This window comes from Eurytemora carolleeae, unplaced genomic scaffold, assembly GCF_000591075.1.
Source record: "Eurytemora carolleeae unplaced genomic scaffold, Eaff_2.0 scaffold67, whole genome shotgun sequence".
Taxonomy (NCBI): domain Eukaryota; kingdom Metazoa; phylum Arthropoda; class Copepoda; order Calanoida; family Temoridae; genus Eurytemora; species Eurytemora carolleeae.
The window spans coordinates 400,159-423,706 of record NW_019396097.1 but is presented as its reverse complement, the minus strand read 5'-3'; the positions used below and the strand labels follow the sequence as shown (position 1 = coordinate 423,706).

Genomic DNA, 23,548 nt, shown 5'->3' with positions numbered 1-23,548 from the left:
AAAAATGAAGACGTCTAAATTCCACTACTATCTATATGAAGTTTAGTAGGCTTAGTATGACTAATTTCTATTAATGAATGATTAGTAACGCAATAAATCATTACACTTGTGTTAGTGACTATATGTAGGTTGGACTACAAGGATAAAAAAACTAATAATTTAAGTGAGAAGCTAGACATGGATAGATTTTCTCTTTTACTATTGGAACCGGGCGAGATTTATTTCGAGGATTTTAAGGTGTTTCTTAATTAAAATATTTTTAAAATGAAGAATTTTAAGTACCCGTCCTTCAATAGATGGCAATGCATGCCGATTTACCTCTAAAAATTTGTCTGATATCCATGTTTTTGTTTCTTAAATTGTTTATTCCATTGTGGGTTCTCTGCGAAAGTGATATTTGCATTTCTTTATGGCTCATAAAAAGCAACAGAGAAAGTATAAGAATTTAACACTAAAGAGTAAGAGAAACTAAGGTATCTGCCACATTTTGAATCAGCTTAATGTCCAAGGGTACCGTTGTAAATAGGGCATTGCCATCTTTTCAAGGAGTGCTGCTTAAAATTACGCTTATATTCCCTTTAAAGGTTTAATTAGGGCCTAGACAGTATGGAACTTAATTCTCATAACCAGATGGCATTAGTTCGAGAATTGTGTAATTGCGACTTTTCTATTAACTTGTGGATTTCTACAGAACCTCGATTTTTAACCATACTGTCGTGATCATGTACGTGATGTAATTTTGATAAAAGTTCAGGACTTCAATTGCTGGAAGTGACTGAAGGGGTGTATAGTTTTCAGAAATGTCGGAGACCTTAGTTATTTCAAACTATACATTCTGTTGAAATCATTTTCCTCTATTGTTCAGCGAATGAAACCCTATAAAAGCATAAAGAACTTCTGAGAGAGAAAAAACGATTTTTTGAGAAAATATACACCCTGGGACTGTTTACATAAACTGCGATATCCTCCTAATACTAGTTCTTTAGACAGAGAATTGAATAGACCCATTCTGATTCGGACATTCCAATCCGTCCAAATCAGAAACATTTCTGCTTTATTATATTTCATTAAGAGAATTTCTGATTTCCAAATCTCTAGGTCCTCTACCATATACGTCCTGAGGATAAACAACCACAGATACATAATGAGGTTCCAGGCAGACTCAAGGTAGGTCGGGTAGTTGGTTAGTTCAGGTAGCTGGTTAGGTCAGGTAGACTTAAGGTAGGTCGGGTAGCTGGGTAGTTCAGAAAGACTCAAGGTAGGTCGGGTAGCTGGGTAGTTCAGGAAGACTCAAGGTAGGTCGGGTTGCTGGGTAGTTCAGAAAGACTCAAGGTAGGTCAGGTAGACTCAAGGTAGGTCGGGTAGGTGGATAGTTCAGGTAAACTCAGGGTAGGTCGGGTAGCTTTGTAGTTCAGAAAGACTCAAGGTAGGTCATGTAGACTCAAGGTAGGTCGGGTAGCTGGGTAGTTCAGAAAGACTCAAGGTAGGTCGGGTTGCTGGGTAGTTCAGAAAGACTCAAGGCAGGTTGGGTAGCTGGGTAGTTCAGAAAGACTCAAGGTAGGTCGGGTAGCTGGGTAGTTCAGAAAGGCTCAAGGTCGGTCGGGTTGCTGGGTAGTTCAGGAAGACTCAAGGTAAGTCGGGTTGCTGGGTAGTTTAGGAAGACTCAAGGTAGGTCGGGTTGCTGGCTAGTTCAGGAAGACTCAAGGTAGGTCGGGTAGCTGGGTAGTTTAGAAAGACTCAAGGTAGGTCGGGTTGCTGGGTAGTTCAGGAAGACTCAAGGTAGGTCGGGTTGCTGGGTAGTTTAGGAAGACTCAAGGTAGGTCGGGTAGCTGGGTAGTTTAGGAAGACTCAAGGTAGGTCGGGTAGCTGGGTAGTTTAGGAAGACTTAAGGTAGGTCGGGTAGCTGGGTAGGTCAAGTAGACTTCGGGTGAATTAATTTTTCATTAAAATCCTATTTAAATATCGACATCATATAAAACATAGCTAAAGATGCTCATTGCTCATGGTTCGTCCTACAGTTACATTTGCTATAATACTTTTGCCATAAATACATTTGCTATAATACTTTTGCCATAAATACATTTGCCATAATTACATAAAAATATATAAAATTAAAAATAAAAATCCTTTGTGTTCATAGTGATTGAAAGTGAATCGTATATTACATTAAATTTTCCATTTTATTTGCAGGTGTGTTCCAAGTCTATAGTGTTTGTACCGTTTAGCCAAGTACTGCCAATGCTGAAGTTTCCTCTGTCTGAATGTGATAGTATCGAGGAGTGGACTCCTAAATCCTTCCAGAGTGCACTAGCTTACAAACAAGAGGTTAGAACAAGCTCTTTTCTTTTTCTTGAAATATATGAGAATTTTTTAAAGGGACTGTAAGCGTAATTTTAAGCGACCGTCCATGCAAAAATGGCAATGCCCGATTTCCATCGGTACCCTTAAAAGCTTTTTTTCGATCAAGTATGAATTAGATATTCATGTTTTTGCTTCTTTAACCTGTTTATTTTCATTTGCGGTTTCTCTGCACAAGTGACTTGCGCATTTCATGTTTATAAGAAGCAATGGAGAAACTCATAATAATAAACATATTCTAGTCAGAAAAAGGAAATCATCTTCCATATTTTTGATCAGATTAAGGGTTCTACCCTTACACCCTTTTTTTATGAGTAATAAAATTAACTTTGAAAATTGGAAAAAATCTTCATGAATAAATAAAAGTTTGAAGTTCCAGTGTGTGGATCCGTATCCGTTGGATCAGCAAGATTTTGGCATCCTGGATCCGGATCAGCAAGATTTTGGCTCCCTGGATCCGGATCCGCAAGATTTTGGCTCCCTGGATCCTGATCCGCAATATTTTAGCTACCTGGATCCGGATCCGCAAAAATATGCAGGTCCGGGGTCAAAATTTCAACCAACGTCAACAAATAAAAATATTTTTTGCTCTAAAAAATCTCAATTAGAGATTAATAATAAAACTTCTTAATATCTGAACAATTCATTAAATTTTAGCATAAAAGAAGAAAAATTGTTCAAAAGATTAGGAAATGTTTACTGTTCAGGACCTGGATGCGGATCCGGATCCGGAACTTTACGACACTTAATTGATCGCCATGTAAAATCTAGACAGTGATTTTAATATTTGATTTAGGTTATGTTTATATCCTGTAAGCAAACTGCAGAAATGTTGAGCCAGAATATTATATCACCATTCAAGTTTAGGTAAGTAGGAAGGACATGGGCGTACACAGGAATTGGCTCAGGGGGGGGCTTTTTCCAAGGAGAGGGCTCAGAACATGGGGGGGATATGAAAACCTGCCGGAAATCATAGATTTCACTGATCCAGGGGGGGGGGACTGAGCCCCCATAGCCCCCATAATAAAATAGAACATAGAACTTGACCAAACTGAAATTATTAAGCATCAGGTGATTAATCTGGTGTGCTGGGTCATGCTCATTTTTTGGTGTTCAGTCTACACCTCAAAAGTTCTGGCAGATTTGACTTTTTTGAGATTTTTTTTAAAGAATTTTATTTAGGAGGAAAAAGGAGACTTTTGTTTTTTCCTTTATTTACAGAAAGGTGGAGGATTGTTTATCCCAGGTGATTATTATTCAAATAATTAGTTGCATTTTTTCAGGATGTGGTATATACATTTTTTTGAGGGGGGGGGGGAGAAGAAGGGCAGTTTTGGAATGGAAGAAGCGAAAAATTGGAGAGAGAAAATCCCCTTTCTGAAACTTTTGATCCCATAATTGTTTTTCCCAGTTCAGCGATCAAAAACTCTTGACTAACTCTAAATTGATGTAAGGGCAGGGATGTATATTTTCTTGAAAAATTATTACTCCCCCTCCACTTAAGAAACCCTTTTTTCGAAATAATTTATATGTAATTTTTATTCGCGAAATTGGGGAAAATAACAGGATGAAAAAAACTTGCCTTTTGCCTGTTCGGGAAACTAATCTAACCTTTTGATCTAAAAGGAAATTCATCTAAGAGTAATCTGATCTAATGAGAATTTAATCTAAAAAACGTGGAAATTGATCTAAAATATTTTTTTAGATCTAAGTCCGCATTTTTCTGAAAATTTTTGGAATTTGATCTAAAAAATGTGGAATCTGATCTAAAATATTTTTTTTTTCAAATTTGAGCTCCCTGTTCATTTTTATTTTTATATATTTGTCAAGTGAAGATTTTCATCAAGTTTCTTCTGCCAAAGTTATGATTTTGATCTAAGATATGTGTAATTGGATCTAAAATATGTTGAATGAGATCTAAAAATTTTTTTCAAAAATATATATTTAAGATAACCATTATGCTTTAAATCCTTAACTTTATTTGCTTAAAATATGGAATTTGATCTAAAAAGTGTTTACTTTGATCTAAAAAGTGTAGACTTTAATCTTAAATTTTATAATTTGATTAAAAATATTAGATTTAAAGGTTAAGAAATGTGTAAGATTGACACCTTAAGGGTGAAAGAGTTGGGTTCATGGGTTCAGGATCTTCATATTTTAGATCAAATTATACATTTCTTAGATCGAATTCTTCATATTTTAGATCAGATTATACATTTTTTAGACCTAATTCTACTATTTTTAAATACAGAATTCTGTACTTTCAATATAATTTCTGCACAAAATTTGGGAATTTTATCCGTAATATGTAGAATTGGATCTAAAATATTTGTTTTCAAAAATAAATATTTTTGACTCAAAAGATATAAAATCCAAATTTTAGATCAAATACCACAATTTTCCCGAAAGAATTGGAATTTGGTCTAAAAATTTTGTTTAGATCTAAGTCCACTTAGATCAGATTCTTTTAGATTAGATTGTCTTTAGATGAATAGGATTATAGATTGATTTCCTATGCACGGAATATAAACCAGGTCCCTGTCTCTAGGTGCAGCAGCTGCATAGAGCGTGTAGTTTACCCCCTGTGGAGCAGAATGGAATGATTGCTGCAATAGGAAAATATTTTTTTTATTAAAAAATTATACCTCCCTGCCCTTTCCTCCCATACCCCCCTCATCCTTGCTCCCTGCCCTTTTCTCCCATACCCCCTTCATCCTTCCTGCCCCTTCCTCCTCCCTGCCCCTTCATCCTTCCTCCCTGCCCTTTTCTCCCATACCCCCTTCATCCTTCCTGCAACTTCCTACCATACCCCCTTCATCCTCCCTGCCCCTTCCTCCCATACCCCCTTCATCCTCCCTGCCCTTTCCTCCCATACCCACTTTCTCCTTCCTCCCTGCCCTTTTCTCCCTAAACTAAAACAATTAAAATAAATTTGCAATTTAAAAACAAAATCTATGGGTTTTTATCCATGTGGATTACACATTGATGGTTTTGGGCGCATTTTAAATCCGTGTTTGCAAAATCGATAAATGATTTTTTAACAATGTTTGTTTTAAATTTGTGGGGCAATCCCCCCCCCCCCCCCAAAAAAAAAGGGACATTTTTCTTGTTGTAATAAACCTACAGATAAAGCTCCTTCACTTTACTTTGGTCTAATTGGGTTGGTTCCTTATAATCGAAAATCGTCGGAGGATAACATTTTAAAATAAAACCAGAACTTTATAAAAATATTGTTTTTAGTGTTCTCCCGACAGTCTAGGTTGTCCTTTGATACTTCATGGATAGATAGTCTACAGGTAAATATATTCATTGATTGATTTATCAATTGATCGATGGTTATTTGGCTATGATTGGACATCTTATTGATTTATAAATGTATACACTACAGTAAAGGGATTGTAAGCGTAATCTCAAGTGACCCTCCGTGCAAAAATGACAATGCCTGATTTACAACGGTACCATTCAAATCTTTTATCTGATGAAAAGGTTCCAGTACAAACGTCGGACCCACAAACGTCGGACGGTACAAACCTCGGATAGTACAAACGTCGGACCAGACAAACGTCGGACTAGTACAAACGTCAGACTGGTACAAATGTCGGACAGTACAAACTTCGAACCAGTACAAACGTCAGACCAGTACAAACGACTTGCCTAATAAAAATCTACCCAAAGGAACTGAGTTCTTGCCACTAACTCGAATATTCTTAATCTTATCCCTATATATTTGCAACCTGGTAATGTTATTAACATTTGATACTTTCAAACTTAAACTGTTTGATCTTATATATATCATAGGTTGAAATATGAAAGGTTATACAACATCAGGTTCCAAAGATATAGGCATATTGAATCATTACAGTTTGTGACAATTGAATTCCTTTTTGGTCTGTTGTTTTATACACTATACACCGACAGTGCTACTTTCAAAGTATAAGACTTTGTTCAGTTGTCAGTTTTTCCTTATAAATGTACCCGTCCGACGTTTGTCTCAGTCCGACGTTTGTACCAGTCCGACCTTTGTACTGGTACCCAAAAAAAATCTGACGCAAAAAGATGTGTTTATTTCCCTCAAAAGAGAAGATCAGTAAAAAAAAACATTTATATCTAATTCTTACGTGATCAGACAAAGCTTTAAAGGGAACCGATGTAAATCGCGCATTTTGCATGGAGGGTCACTTGAAAATACGCTTACAGTCCCTTCAATTTTAAATTTCTTTTTTTCAGGAGAAAATAATCATGGAAACTGTTGGAAGCAAAATATCTCCGTTAGTTCTAAATCCAGGTTAATAATTAAAATATAAAAATATATATTTCATAATCACCAGTGAAGGATGTCATTTGTTTAGAAAAGATGTTTTAATTTTAGATAAGTACAGTGCAAAGATGCCAATTCAATTAGTCTAAATTCGGAATTTTTAAAGATCAAAAGGGACTGTAAGCGTAATTTCAAGTGAATGACGTTCCAATTTATATAGAGTGGCATGTCCGATTTACAACGATACCCTTTAAACCTTTGCTTGATCAAGGATATTCTTATTTATATGGCGGGAAATTAAGTGCTAAAAAACCGCGCGAATGTACACTAGCACGGAGAGCTACAGTGTACACTGTAGCTCCTTTAGCCTCAAGTCTCCTGGCACTCGATCTTCAGCTATACAAATGAGGGTATCTACCTCATCCTTGTCCGGTGTAGCGTTACATCCAGACCGGGCGTTATATTTGGTCCGGGTGAATGTTACATGTGAAATCCATGTACAATCCCTTCCCCTTCCTATCAATTTTGTACATGGATTTCACATGTAACACTCACCCGGACCAAATATAACGCCCGGGCCTTATTTAACGTGACACTGATGACGTCATGGTTATTGTTAAGTATTTTGATTAAAGGTCGTATTCTGTTGACCTCGAAGAGGCTGTACTTCCAGGCTTACAACAACCTCGAGGCTGAACCAGTTGTCAAGATTAAACTCGCCAGTATTCGAAGGTCGATATTTTTATGTTTCTTTTCTTTTCGTTTATTATTTTTCATAAACAAGTTTAGATTTTTTTTTAGATTTTCTAGTTTTCTTTGTTGGATTTCCAATAACTTTTAAAATTATGACCCGTCAAACAAGATTTTTAATGGTTTAAAAATGTGGATTTTTCTTACAATTAAGAGTCCTCCAAGATAAAACAATTTTTTAAGAATCGGGCCACGTTAGGGCATAAATGAAATATTGAATTTTAGTAAATCGAAAAAAATAGTTTCAATTGAATTGAAGTTTTTGAGTTCTATGTCCTTAAAAATGTTCACCTTATTTACACGCATTTTCAGATATTCTTGGTGTAGAAAGCCGCAAATAATTCCTAGATTATAGAACTTTAATCTTTTTTCTTAATTATAGTGAACACCAAAGATTTTTTCCGGGTGGTTCCATGGGGGAAAATTATAGGCATAGGTATGCCAAATATTTTGCTATTTATTTCATATCGCGAATTGGTAGGCGGCCATTACGGAGGCAGAAGAGTTTTAAGTTTTACCTAAATAAAGTTTGACATCATTCTCAGGACTCTAAAGATTCAAACATGATTTAATCATTGCAATACTTTAGTCTGTCCATATTTTATACCCTAACGTGGCCAGATTTGTTGAAAAAAGTTTTATCTTCAAGAATTAGAATCTTTTCATTACATAATAAACGAAGGACGAGGATTTTGAGGTGGTTCGGACGAGAAAATGAGGATAATGTGGCTCGAACGAGAAGTTGTTGTGGCTGGCCTTCCTCCCCTTACGCAATTCGGCTTTGATATTTACTTTTTTTCAGAATTTTTCCCCGAAGATATTTACTGCGTCCTCAAGGGCTAGAAATAGAATACGAGGACACGAAGGTGAGAAAAATAATATTTAAATAAAATATAGTTGTGGGTAGAAATCCACACCACGGGGTTAATCCTTTCCTTTCCTTTTATAGACTCATTTATCTATTATGTATTAAATGTACTTCTATTATATATATATATCTATTTAGCAAATATCTTAGCCCACTGGTAAATAATGAGTTTAGTGAGGACTCAAGAAATTTTAAAAGTGAATTCAAAGTTTAGGTTAATGAAGTAAATATCTAATCCAGGCTAATCAGAAAGTAATAAAATCAAGAAGGGATGGAGAAATAAATATTTTTTTCTTATTTTAACATCTTGGACAGTATTTTTTTTTATTATTGTAAATTTTGAAAGTGTATGACAGTGCAAGAAAACGGATTTTTTACAATTTTATTCATACTAAGCGTTAAAAATAAAACATTAAAAAATATGTATTTACAATTGGTCATGTTTTATTAAAAAAAAGTTTTTCAAGGATTTTTTTCAGGGGTTTGCTACTCATATTTACCTTTCTCTTGGTAAACCTGGAGATAGAGATCTTCTAGTGGAGAGAATATCAGAACAACAAGAACTTCAGGTTGTGCAATCTTTTTTTACAAGCATACTAGGCTTCCAGGGCGCTTCGTGCACATCTTCTATTTCAATTGTGAGCATTTACTACTTGTATAAAATACATTGTAATACAAAACCAAAAAAAAGTTCGTGGATTTTTAAATTTAATGAAAAAAAATTAGTTTGAGGCAAATTTTTGAAATTTTAATCATTCATAAACCTTCCTGATTGGTTCAGTTGTTATGACGTTTATTGGATAAAAAAGACAAACAGAAGAGCAAAGTATATATACAGATTATAGATGTACAAAAGATGATGAAAACTTTACTTTTAAATGTTTAATATCTAAAACTATTAATTTGTGAAAAATGGAGATAAAATACAGTATTTCAAGAGTAAGAAAGTCTAATCTTAAAATGAATAATATTTAGATAACTCCAGATATGGGAAGTTTGATCTTAAAATGAAAAATATTTAGATAACTCAAGAGAAAGAAAGTCTAATCTTAAAACAAATAATATTTAGATAACTCAAGATGAAGAAAGTATGACTCTAAAATGGCAACATGGTATTCTATCTAATTACGACTATCTGCTCTACATAAACAGTATTGCGGACAGGTACAGGAAAAACCTCCTAAACAGCTATTTCAGGGGTCGGCGTTTATATAAATACTAGCTGAAGGGCCCAGAGTTGGCTGTGGAAAAAAAAATATTTGAAAAAAAAATTTTTTTTAGCCTATGTCACCCTTAGGCTACCCATGAGTTTCAACAAAAAATAATTCAGTCCATTGGGTCCAGCTGTTTGGACGGCTATAGGGAACATATATATGAATGTCTTACTTTATTATATAGAAAACAATTAAGACTGTTTTATTGTTATTTTTCATTTTTACAAGTCTTTTTTTCAGATTACAAGTTTACAAGTAAACATTAAATGAATTTGCTAGTTGACGCTTCTCTTGGTTTCCATTTTTATGTGTACCCAAGCTGTTTAAGAGCTTTGTAGAAATTAAAATTAAAATAGAAAGCAGTCTCTGTATTGATATTTACGAAGACGACTGTGTCCAAAATAATTTTTATAATCTATTTTTGTAGATCATTCAACGATTTGACTCAGTACCCTGTGTTTCCATGGGTGGTTCAGGATTATACTTCTCCAGTTCTTGATTTGGATAAAGAGAAAACATTTAGAGATCTTTCAAAACCTATGGGTAAGTTCTGAGCTAGACTTGAATAAGAAAAATCCCTGTTGACGCGCTGAAAACCTTTGGGTAAGCACTTTAAGCAACCAATAGGTTAATACAATTTAAGTCTTAGATTGGTAAAAAAAAAGACATCTTTTTAACTATAGGGATATGTGAAAAACATAATTGCGTGAAATAGAAATTAGAATTAAACCACTATTAAACTATCAAAATGTAGTATAAATTGTAGGCAAATTAACACTAAAGACAAATACAGAGTAACCCAAAAAGGATGAAACTTTAAAAAAGATTTAAAACCTTTAAAATGAGATAATTCTCAGGTTAAATTAAGTCTTCTTGTAGTAAACGCCTACTCCAGAACAATTTCTCGAACCAGTATCTATCCAGGTATAACTCAGACTATCTTGACTATCAATGTCTCACACAGGACATGATCCACACGGCTACAATCCCGTGAAATATTAACGGCACTACCACTGGGCCCGATCTCGTTTGCTATGTCAACCGGACAATAGCAATCTACTGATCAATGTCTGGAACCGGAGACGATCCACACGGCTACAATCGGTTCACCGACACAGGGTCAAACGACACAGGGTCAAACGACAAAGGGTCAAACGACAAAGGGTCAAACGACAAAGGGTCAAACGACACTGGGTCAACCGACAAAGGGTCAAAAGCGCGACAAAGGGTAAAACGACAAAGGGTAAAACGACATAGGGTCAAAAAATGCGACAAAGTGGCAAATTTTTTTTAAATTTTGACATCTGTTACAGTTAGTATTTATTTATTTTTATTTAGGGTTAGGTTAGGTTAAGACACTTTCTGGGCCGAGCGCTGCGGCTAGGACAGGCTAGTGGGCCGAGCGAGTTTCCTATGATTCAAATCAAAAAAATATTTTTATCATTTTGACCTTTTGTCGTTTGACCCTTTGTCGCACTTTTGACCCTTTGTCGTTTGACCCTGTGTCGTTTGACCTTTTGTCGGTGAATCCTACAATCTCATCAACTATCAATGCCAATACAACTGGGCGCAATCTTATTTGCTATGTCAACCAGACAATAGCAATCTATTCGTATGTTTCAACGAAACCAAATTACTCTCAACACTGTAATCAAAGCGGAGTTTCTGCAGCAACTAACTATATTCCTTCAGTTAAGATTAGAATTGAGTCATCCACAGCGTAATTACAAGTTATGTGTTGTTATATATAACATAGTTAAGCAATCACAATATGGGTATCATGCAGTTATGTACATCTACGTACATTGAATGGCTTAATCGCAGTACATGATTTACGTATTTAATAAGGGGAACATTTAGCTAGATTGACAATGTACAACGTAATCTACTCTATATTTGCTACATTCTGTCCTGGATGTTATCTTTTAATTACTCATAAGATGATTTAGCAAAGAAAGAAAACATGTTTACATTTGCAGGGAATCATGAATATAATGAAACAGACAGCATAAATTCTTTAAAGTCGTCTCTGAAGTCTCATCCTTTAAGTGCGTAGCCCTTTATTTTTTTAGGAGCCGTCAACCCAGAAAGATTGGAATCTCTAAAGCAAAGAAGGGAAGATATGCCTGAACCTAGATACCTTTACGGTAGTCACTACAGTACACCGGGTTTTGTACTCTACTATTTAGTGAGAAAGGTACAATTTTTCATATATAGTTTGGTAGTCACTACACTACACTGGGTTTTGTACTCTATTATCTAGTGAGAAAGGTACACTGTACATATATAGTTTGATAGTCACTACACTACACTGGGTTTTGTACTTTACTCTTTAGTTAGAAAGGTACAATTGTTCATACATAGTTTGGTAGTCACTACACTACACTGGGTTTTGTACTCTACTCTTTAGTTAAAAAGGTACAACATACATAGTTTTGTAGTCACTGCAGTACACCGTACAGTACACATATCACCTATTTATCACGAAAACCGATAAAGTACACAAGAGTTTCATCACATCACTTCATTGTGAATTTCATAATGTATACGTGCTATAAAGTAATCATTTTGCTATAAAGTTAAATTAGCTGTACATTATAACACGTGTGCTATTAAGTTTTGATTAGTTCCCGGATTTTCTCCAAAAAAGTGGCGCATCTAGGGGGGGCGAACCGAGTTTCGCCTCCGTCTTTATATCTTTCTGTACTGTACTGAATACCTTTTTGTGTACTTAACTGTCTAGGTACCTGAGTACATGTTGTGTTTACAAAATGGCCGATTTGATCATCCTGACAGAATGTTTAACTCAATACCACAGGAATACATCCGTCTAATCTCAGGGGTAATTCTTAATTTTTCATGGAAAAAATTAAACACCAAAAGCCAATATTTTTATTCTTTTCGATGGCTATTTTTTTCCTTCTTCTAATTTAATTCAATTGTCCCAATAAAACGCTAAAATGAATTCTGTATATTCATANAACTTTTAAAATGTTCAATGATGAGTTGTTTTCTTAAAAATAATGGACGTGTATATTTGCCCAGACCTGGAGAAATGTAACAACAAACCAGTCAGATTTTAAGGTTAGTTAATCTGCTACTCAGGTCTGGCAGACGGCCAAGGAGATTAGGTACGCATGCCGCAATGAATTATAAGACGGAGAAAGAGTGTTCTAACCACAGCGCACGGCCCCCTAGTCTGTCCTAGCCGTTGCGCTAGGTCCCCTAGTCTGTCCTAGCCGCAGCGCTTGGTCCAGAAAGTTTTTAAACACCCTGTTAACACATTCACTTCATCCGCAAACTACACTCCCTACACGTATTATTCAAACATCTGCAACATTACTAGATCACATATTTAGTAATTCAGATCCTGAGTCATAAGAATGTGGAATCATCTACTCAAGTTTATCTGACCATTTACCCGTTTTTTCATTGTCTAAAATAGATTTGGCTTGTCTGTCTGTTTGTTTGTATCCAATAAACGTCCAAACGGCTGAACCGATCGGGCCCAAATTTTTTGTGGGACATCACGTGACCACAGGGAAGGTTTATGAATGATAAAAATTAAGAAAAAATGTGTTTTAAAGGTTTTTAATTTGGTAAAAAAATTAAATTCTTGAAAATCCACAAAATTTTTTTTTAAATCCGCAATATTTTTCTATTCTTTGTTTTAAAATGTAAACAAAAAGAACATGTTCACAATTTAAATAGAAGATGGGTGCGAAGCGCCCTGAAAGCCTAGTTGTCTAAATGTACACAACATGAAGATAATATTGGTAGCAAACCAGTTCTAATTAGAAACACTTTAATCGAAAATAAAACCAAGTTCAAGGAAAAATTGTTACTCAATGACTGAACTCACGTTATGATAAATGAAGATCATTCTACAGCCTTTTCTGAATTTTCTAACACATTAAATAATATTTATGAAGAAAGCTTTCCACTTATCAAATATAAGCCAAACAAAAATAAAAATTCTGTTAACCCTTGGTTTACGTCCGCCTTGCTAGTGTCAAGAAAACAAAAAGAAAAATTATTTAAGAAAAAAATCCTGAATCCAACTACAAACAATATAGAAACTTTTAGAAAATATAATTCTGTTTATCGCACAACAATAAAAAAGGCCAAGACTAGTTATTTTTCTTCAAAATTTACAGAATACTCAAAAGACATCAAAAAGACCTGGTCTTTACTAAACTCTATTATTTTTTCTAAGAAAAAAAGTCATTCAGTTCCTGAAATTTTCACTGATGATAAAAAAAGTTTTGTGGGATCTGCTGAAATAGCAGAGGGTTTTAATGATTTTTTTGTGAACGTTGGACCCAGATTGTCTAGTTATTATATTCCGGATTCTAATGTCAATTTTGAAACATGTCTAAAGGAGCCATCCGAGGAAAATTTTGTGTTTGCAAATATTACACCAGAAATTATTCTTGAAACAGTGAGTAAACTTAAACCTAAAAAAAGTTCAGGTAAGGACAATATTTCTACCAAGCTACTGAAGGAAATAATTGAAAGTATTGTCTATCCTATAGCGCTGATTTGTTAAACCTTTCTTTTAGAACAGGATATATCCCTAGTGATTATAAATGTGCAAAATAGTTCCTATCTTGAAAACTGAACATAAAGATAAATTTAATAACTACAGACCAATTAGTATTCTCCCAGCGCTAAGTAAACTTCTTGTAAAAATAGCTGCGACACACATGTTTAAATATCTTAATAAGTTTGAGATTTTCTATCAACATCAATATGGATTTAGACCACAACATAATACTAATCAACCTTTACTACACCTAATGAATAAAATTTACGAAAATCTTAATAAACCCCAACCAGAATTTACACTGGGAATTTTTTTAGATCTTAAGAAAGCTTTTGACTGTTGCAACTTAGATATTCTTTTTAAAAAACTAGAGTATTACGGTTTTAAAAATGTAGCTAACACATGGTTTCAAAACTATTTAGTAAATAGGACTCAATATGTTTGTATAAATGGTATTTTTTCTAAAGAAAAAACAATTTTATGTGGTGTTCCTCAGGGAAGTGTTCTTGGGCCCCTACATTTTCTCATATACATAAACGATTTGCCTTTAGCAACGTCTTTTTTTACTAATCTATTTGCTGATGACACTAGTTTTCTAAAATCATCTCCACATATCGAAACTTTAGTAATTGATGCGAACTTTGAACTAAAAAAGGCAGCTGCATGGTTTCAGGCAAACCGTTTAACACTAAAGGTTTTCAAAACAAAGTTTATCATATTTAGGAATAAAAATATGCATTTTGATCCTGAGAACTGCAAATTAAAAATTGGAATTGAGATCCTAGAAAGAATAGGAACTGACTGTACAAATAAATATTTCAAATTTGTTGGACTCAAAATTGATGAATTTTTAAATTGGGACTATCAAATTGAACATGTTTCCAATAAGATTGCTAGTTCAATTTTTGCTCTGAATCAGATTAAAAACATTTACTGTTAAACATTCGTCTACTAGTTTATAATGCACTTGTAAGGCCACATATTGAGTAAGGAATTATAACATGGGGGGGCGTAAAAAATGCTAAACTACAGAAAATCAAGTCTTTGCAAAAAAGGGCAATTAGAGCAGTAAATAATAATTCATTTAAGGCACATTCAGATCCAATATTTTTCAGATTAGAACTCCTAAATCTTGATGATACACATAAACTAGGTGCTCTATCTTTTATGCAGAAATACTTTCCAGCTTCCTTCCATAAAAATGTTTAATTCTTTAGCTGAACCAAATAGAACAAAATCATATAAACTTGAACGGGTTCTCTTTAAAACTCTTTTCCCTCTGCTTTATTTCCAAAATTATGGAATTCGATTGAATTAGAGCTGAAAGAAACTAAATCTGCAAAATCGTTTAAAAGAAAAGTCGCCAAGATCTATTTAGATAGTTATGCAAATTATATCTGTAAAAAAAACTGTATCATGTGGATAAACTTAGTCTTTACTATCTTCTTCACCCTGTAGTTCATAAAAATGATTCTAATAACTTATGTTACCCTCTGTTCCACCCTTACGCTGAGTATCCTCCCTTTCCCTTATACTCCCTCACCTCCTCCTTACCTTTTTCCTGATTTATCATCATTCTTATGTTGAAAATGTACAATGTACATTGTTTTTATTTGCAATTCTCATTCGTTTACAGTGGGCCAACCAATTAAAACAACCAACTTTGGTTAGGCGGGTCCAAACTACATAGTAAATTGTGATTTTTTTATTTGTATTATCTCGTGCTTTGTAATTGAATAAAAATATGAAAAAATAAATCCTAAAATATATACTAATCTCTCTTCTTGTAATCGAACGCGGTTAGCGCACGTAACTTCCTTGGACAGTTACCCTCAGATCTTGGAGGATTGTGATAAAAAATGCCATAATTGCAATTTGTAAATTTTCACATGGTCGACTACACATCATAGTTTGCTTTTCATTATTTTGTTGATGTCAACCTTGTTGTTTTATGTATCTTATATATATATTATTTAGCTAATCTATCTATATCCATCTTACCTTTTTATCTATTTATCTGTTTACTTCTGTCTATCTTTATCTATCCATCTACTGATCCAGTCATCTATCTTTCTATCTATCCATCCTCACATCTCTATCCATTCTTCCATTCCATCCATCTATCTATCTATCTAGGAGCTGGTGCCCCAGTTCTATCAGTCCGGGGACTTCCTCACGAACAACCTGGGGATTGACTTTGGGGTCAGGCAGGTAGATTTTACAGGGGTTCAATGTCCAATTTACAAAGGAACTATAGAAACCTATCTTATATGCTTAAACTATTATTTTCAACAATAAAATTCTCTTTAAAAGTGACTTGTGGATTTCTACTACAGAAACAATGAAGAAAAGTTGTTAAAATTGAGCATCCTGATGTAGAAAAACAATGATGTCTTTCACCATATTGATCAGATAAAGGTTGAAAGGGTACCGTTGTGAATGTAGTATTCCTCTATTAAAAATGGATTGTCACATGAAATTATAACATGAGTCCGTTTAACTAGAGTGGAAAAAGAATAGGAGATGTCCAACTACCCCCCTGGGCAGTATCACCAGACGATTTTGTGGCAAAACTTAGAACAGCCCTAGGTGAATATTTCATACTATTCGAAGCAACCCAAGCAAAACCTTAGAACAGCCCTAGGTGAATATTTCATACTATTCGAACCAACCCAAGCAAAACCTTAAAACAGCCCTAGGTGAATATTTCATACTATTCGAACCAACCCAAGCAAAACCTTAGAACAGCCCTAGGTGAATATTTCTTACTATTCGAACCAACCCAAGCAAAACCTTAGAAAAGCCCTAGGTGAATATTTCATAATATTCGAACCAACCCAAGCAAAACCTTAGAACAGCTCTAGGTGAATATTTCATACTATTCGAACCAACCCAAGCAAAAACTTAGAACAGCCCTAGGTGAATATTTCATACTATTCGAACCAACCCAAGCAAAACTCTAGAACAGTCCTAGGTGAATATTTCATACTAATCGAACCAACCCAAGCAAAACTCTAGAACAGTCCTAGGTGAATATTTCATACTATTCGAACCAACCCAACCAAAACTCTAGAACAGCCCTAGGTGAATATTTCATACTATTTGAACCAACCCAAACAAATTATTTGTTTAATTTAGAATAGCACTAGATGTAGTATATTTTTTAATTTAGAATAGCACTAGTAAACATTGGAACGATTTCTTTACATTTCTTAAAATTTGCCATTACATTTTTTTTTATAATTTTACTTAATTCATTTCCTGATGTAACTTTTAAGGTTGTGTGGACCTAGATACAATCAGTGATCTCAACGAACGGTGGGGTCTAGAGGTCCAAATATCTGAATTCGGTCAGATTCCAAAACAGGAAGGTGTCACAACGGAAAATCTTTATCCTAAGCTTATTTTCTGATTCAGAATCATAAGTTTGAAATGTATAAATGATGTTATACCTGGTTCACCCACATAGAATGCGACTTAAAGGAAAAATCTGGGTTTCTGCCAAAAATTAAGTTTTTTATTTGGGGAAGGAAAAAACAAGTTTACAGCTGTAGCAGTACACGGAACCATACATTTAAGAATTCTGAAGTCTCAACCTTTGTGTCTGAAACAGTATTATATTACTTTTTGGGTTTATTAATAATATGTAAATAACTGAAATTGTATGAACCGTTATGGAAACCATTAAAACAGATCTTTAAAAATCCTCATCCGCAGCGATACACAACCATCCCTCCAGCAGTCATCCTCAATACTACACCCCTCACTCATCCCTCCAGGTATACAACCATTCCTCCAGCAGTCATCCTCAATACTTCACCCCTCACTCATCCAGGTATACAACCATCCCTTCAGCAGTCATCCTCAATACTACACCCCTCACTCATCCCTCCAGGTATACAACCATTCCTCCAGCAGTCATCCTTAATACTTCACCTCTCCCTCATCCCTCCAGGTATACAACAATCTCTTAAGTAGGCATCCTCAATACTACACCACTATACAACGATTCCTCCAGCAGCCATTCTCAATACTGCGCCCCTCACTCATCCAGGTATACAACCATCCCTCCAGCAGTCATCCTCAATACAACAACCCTCACTCATCCAGGTATACAACCATCCCTCCAGCAGTCATCCTCAATACTACAACCCTCACTCATCCAGGTATACAACTATCCCTTCAGCAGTCATCCTCAATACTACACCCCTCACTCATCCCTCAAGGTACACAACCATTCCTCCAGCAGTCATCCTCAATACTTCACCCCTCACTCATCCCTCCAGGTACACAACCATTCCTCCAGCAGTCATCCTCAATACTACACCCCTCACTCATCTTCCAGGTACACAACTATTCCTCCAGCAGTCATCCTCAATACTTCACCCCTCACTCATCCCTCCAGGTACACAACCATCCCTCCAGCAGTCATCCTCAATACTACACCCCTCACTCATCTTGGTATAGAACCATCCCTACAACATTCATCCATAATTAATAATTACTCATTTTAACGGAAATTGTTACTAAAAATTAATGGAAGGTTTAAATACGATTCACTTCTCTGTTTAAACCGAATATGAAAAATTGTTAAATTTTTAAATTAATATTTTCCTTCTCAAATGCTTTCAAAATAGTAGTCCTAAATGAAAAGATAACAATAACCATTTCCTAAGCATTCAAATTATGCTACAGCAAAATGTAAAAAAAAAACTTAAGTTTACAAGCTTTGATTTTTTCATAATTTTATTTCTGAGTACATTAAACTGTTTGCAGTAAAAACTGGGTAAAATTCTCGCGACTACTCCGGGATTCTGACCATCAATCTCACAAGGAACCTATATCAGCCCTCGCCATTTTCCAGGTTAGTACATTGACACCTATGAACTGTGAAGTAGGAAGACAATTGTCAATTCTAATTATGATTTAGACAACCTTTATTATAAAGCTTATAGCTGGCCAAATTTGCTAATCTTTTTTGAGGGAACCCATGGGTACCCTGGGCACTGTAGTTTAAAAGTAGATTTCATGGACATCAGTACATAAAAGTCTATAACTTTTAAATATATATATACTAGCGCGCCGATCAGCGTGGTCAACAGATTTGTTAACCTAAGAAATGGAATCTTCCTGTCCAATTATTAATAAATTGAAATTATAAATTGATATACGACATGTAAAACTTTTAGTAAGATAATCCATAATCTGGCTACTAGCGCGCCGGTCAGAATGCTCCAAAGTCAATTTTCACCTGGGTAATGAATTCCGTGTCCCATTTTACCTGTAGTTTGATATATCGCATGCTACTTTTATTTTAAATTAGGCCCAACTTGAATGAAAATATATTCATTTATATGTTTTCTTAATTGCGCGCGCGCGGTAACTTGAGGCTCTAGGGCGCAAACTTTTCGTGAATTTCTTGTTTAATGGCGTCCTGATGCAATTTCAAGTTTATTTAACGGTGTAAAGCATGGGAAACGTGAAAAAGTCGCATTTTTTAACAAAAAGCGCGCGCGAACATTTGCTCCGATCTATTTGAAATTGCATTTTGCAGTTACAATACATTACATATTAGTGAGTTCGCTTGCAAAAAATCAGCGTCCTACGATAATGCTAAGTTATCTTTAACCACTGTTTAAATTTTCCGGAGAGTAATATTGTAGATTTTTCCAAATGTTATTGGACGCCAACAACCCGATAACCACTAAAGCAAGGCAAAGGAATTGAGTGTTGGCCATAAACTCAAATTTTCTAATCCCCTAATCTTTGCAAGGTGATGGTGTGAACCTTTGGTATTTAGAATTTTTAATACTTTATCTAATCAGAATTCATAGTTTGATATATCTACGGTCTTTGAATGATCAAAACAATATAATGAGGCTCTTGATTATGAACAATAATGTACAGGATCATAATAATTATGTACAAGATCATACTAATTATGTACGTAATCGTGTGGTTGTATCTGCGAGTAAGGATAGTGCTGTAAAGCTGTACAACCTAAGTACAAGTACCGTTATAATTAGGCATAAGATCATGATTAATATATACTTTACAGGATCATAATAATTATGTACAAGATCATGATAAGTATGTACAGGATCATGATAAGTATTTACAGGATCATAATAATTGTGTAAAGGATCTTGTGGTTGTATCTGCATGCTAGGATAGTGCTGTAAAGCTGTACAACCTAAGTACATGTACCGTAATAATTATGTACAGTATAATTATAAATATGTACTGTACAGTATCACACTAATTATGTACAGGATCGTGTGGTTGCATCTGCAAGCAAGGATAGTGCTGTAAAGCTGTACTACATAAGTACATGAACCGTAATAATTATGTACAGTATAATTATAAATATGTACTGTACAGGATAATAATAATTGTGTACAGGATCGTGTGGTTGTATCTGCAAGCAAGGATAGTGCTGTAAAGCTGTACAACCTAAGTACATGTACCGTAGAGAGATCTGTCTCTGCCCGTACAACATCAATTTCAAGTATTATCTGTCCGCACAAGTCTAACAACATTTTATTAGGTAATTTATTATTTTTAATGATTTAATCACTATCATTATCAATATTAATAATAATATTATTATTATCATTGTTATTAATAATGCTATTATCATTATTATTATTATTCTTATTAATAATGCTTTTCTTATTATAATTATTATTTCGTAAGCGGACTTTAAAATTCTTTCATATAAATACCATCGTCCTCAATTTTAATTATAATGCGGGATTATGTTTCTGGTTTTATTTTATCATGTTTTGTTAAAAATGTTGCAAAGTTATGATTAGGTTGTTCTGATAGTACAATTCTCTGCTACAACATCAACACTGCAACCTTCGGCCCGCCCATCCCCGCCCATAGTGACGCTGTAAGCTGCCTAGCATGGAGCGGGGGTAGGCTGGCTAGTGGTGGGTGGGATGGCCGTGTGAGGGTGTGGCGATGTAGTGCAGAAGGGATGGAGGGAGGAGATGCGGTTTATGAACTAAGTCTTGGTAAGTTTGATGTATAGTTATTAAGTAACTTTGTAATTTCTTTAAATAATCTCTTTTTCTTGTGTTTGCATATTTAAAAATTTTGGAGGATTTCATTTTGATTAAATACTTAAAATATTCAATCGCGTACAATTGATAATAAGGTGTGTCCGCGAACTCATACTTCTAGGGGTCAAAGTGTACTTCAATGATAAGCGGGGTGGTTTGGTGTTTTAATGGATTTAATAATTTTTAAACCACTCAGGAGTGAATTTTATTTTAAGAATATCAGATTACGGGGGGAGGGGTTAAGGTAGAACATTTAAGGGTCATAGCTCAATTACTTTTAAGTTCTGAGGTATTTTTCTCTCTACAGAACTCATGTACACCACAAGTACTCAATGACATAAGAACAGCCAATGTTCACAACCGACCTAGTTAATCTATATAATAGGAATATCTTTAAAACATATCTGTACATTTATATCTTTCAAGATGAAAAATGTCGTCTTATGAGCAATCTATCTTTATCTATGGAAAATTCGCGGAAAGAAGTATTAAAATGTCGTCATCCGTGAACCAGAATTATTATTTTGCCTACGAATACGAAAGTATCTAGATATCTTAATACAAAAAGACGGGCCATGTTCAGTGTTCAAAAGTGTATTTTAAAATAAGGGATTGTAGATACCAATTTGGTCACTATGCTAGAAATGTTTGCAGAGGGTTGGATTCTAAAAGTCCCTAATTGCTCAATGCTCAGGGTCCCCTGTAACCTGTGTGAGTATTCTCTACTCTGAGTCTGGAAAACCCCTAGAGGAGGAGCAGAATGGAGAGGAGGAGGAGAAGGTGGATAAAGATGAACTCGGAGAAGGTTGGGTGGCAGGAGGGAGCAGAGAAGGAGATGTTCTCATCTGGAGATTAGACGGAGGAAGGTTTAGTCTCTCTCAGCAGATACCAGCTCATAAACGACAGGTAAGGGGGGCGGGGAGTGGAAGACGACTTTAAAAGAATTTTTCAGTTTTTAAAATAAACATCATTTCCAACTGAACTCATCACCTTTTAATGCCTTGCCAATATTAAATAATTTCTGGGGTCAGACTGAGGGCAGCTGATGTTGCAAAAATCATGTTTATATTTATAATTCAGCATGAACCCAAAAAAGAAATATTGCGGCCAAGAAAATAAACAAAAAATTTTTAAAATCAAAAAAAAAAACACTTATGACGCACACTGCTGTAAGGTTTTGTTTGGTACATTTTTTATTCAAATATAAGAATGAATAAATTAATGAATAGGTGAATGAAAGGATGGGTAAATTAATTAATGAAGATGATATGAATGAATATTAAGGTGAACTGTGTCCTGTTCAATCCTAGTGGAAACCAGGTGTTGACCGGTGGGTCAGATTTCTCAATTCAATTGTTTGATTTAAAAACAGGAACTCCAGTCTTCAGGTTTGGAATCGGAGAAACTCATTTTTAAATATTAAATCATTAATTTTAATTTTTGAAAATATTTAAAATTGAAAAATTTAGAAAAATTTTCGTCTGGGTTTTCAATTTTTCGAATAAATTTGGTTCCGTAAATGTAAGACGAAACGTTTCTTGAAGTTTTTAGAAATGGAACGCCTTTTTTAGAACTTGTTAAGATTTAGAGTGAAACCGTTATAAGGCCATGTTCAATAAGTTTACAAAATGATGATTAGTTATATAATTGTTTGCAGAAAAATCGTTCCATAATTTTTTTTCGCTTGGTCGCACTACTTCTGATTGAAATTTAAAACCTAGTTTGAAAAATCAATTATTTAATTGTTTTTATCTAGGAAGGATTTGGGAGAGGAGATAACAGCTCTAGTATGGGACGGAGAAACCACTGTAGTCGGAGGGGGACGAGGAACTCTCCAGGTGTGGAACCTACTCCAGGGAACCAAGATACATGCGGAGAAGGTTCATGAGGGTAGGATCAGTGCTCTCGCAGTCCTAGATCAGGGGAGAACTGTTCTTAGTGGGGGAGAGGACAGAAGAGTTATTGCTTGGAGGACGGTGAAGGATTAAAAGACATAAAGTTAATGCGTTGAGGACGGTAAAGGATTAGACGACAAAAATTTATTTGCTTAGAGGGAGGACAAGGATTAGAGGACAAAAGAGGTATCTCTTGGAGGATGGTGAAGGATTAAAGGACAAAAGATAAGGACAGTCAAGGATTTGATTTGAACATCAAATAAATGAAAAATCATACTGAAAGGGAAAAGTCCAAAAATATTCAGAAGCGTAGAAGTTTTAACATTTTCTTAATTTACAAAAACACATAAAATAATGCGATGAATGATTGTGAATAATCTTCTGTTTTAAAAGTTAAGATAATCATTATTGTAAGTATTGAAATTATTATATTTATGTTGTCACGTTGCCATACAGACGAGAAAACTGTGATCATTACTATTCTGTGATCCAATTACTGATTCTTTTATGTATACCATTCGTTTTTACTATCTTCTATATAATAAAACAAGACATTTATATATATGTTGCTTAAAGCCAGCAAAACGGCTGG

The 23,548-nt window shown here is 34.7% G+C and overlaps 1 protein-coding gene across 1 annotated transcript; it reads left to right on the top strand.

Annotated features, from left to right (window-relative positions):
* On the top strand, positions 1–23,516 carry LOC111694857 (protein FAN). Its single transcript, XM_023463893.1, has 26 exons — positions 1–237; positions 1,099–1,167; positions 2,191–2,325; positions 3,155–3,225; positions 3,541–3,604; positions 4,907–4,973; positions 5,599–5,654; positions 6,586–6,643; positions 7,252–7,348; positions 8,169–8,232; positions 8,714–8,803; positions 9,304–9,398; positions 9,876–9,991; positions 11,521–11,645; positions 12,192–12,266; positions 12,494–12,532; positions 16,131–16,205; positions 16,499–16,622; positions 17,273–17,361; positions 17,688–17,773; positions 18,771–18,858; positions 20,397–20,541; positions 20,810–21,013; positions 21,756–21,967; positions 22,346–22,449; positions 22,818–23,516. The coding sequence occupies exons 1-26, from the start codon at positions 178–180 to the stop codon at positions 23,047–23,049; spliced, it is 2,640 nt and encodes an 879-aa protein (XP_023319661.1). The 5' UTR covers positions 1–177; the 3' UTR covers positions 23,050–23,516.
* The last annotated feature ends 32 nt before the right edge of the window (positions 23,517–23,548 follow it).

Excerpts from the sequence above, each read along its gene's own strand:
- LOC111694857 (XM_023463893.1), top strand. The coding sequence starts at position 178 with ATGGATAGATTTTCTCTTTTACTATTGGAACCGGGCGAGATTTATTTC. Across the intron at positions 238-1,098 it reads TTTATTTCGAGGATTTTAAG|GTCCTCTACCATATACGTCC; the intron begins GTGTTTCTTAAT and ends CCAAATCTCTAG. Across the intron at positions 8,233-8,713 it reads TAGAATACGAGGACACGAAG|GGGTTTGCTACTCATATTTA; the intron begins GTGAGAAAAATA and ends GATTTTTTTCAG.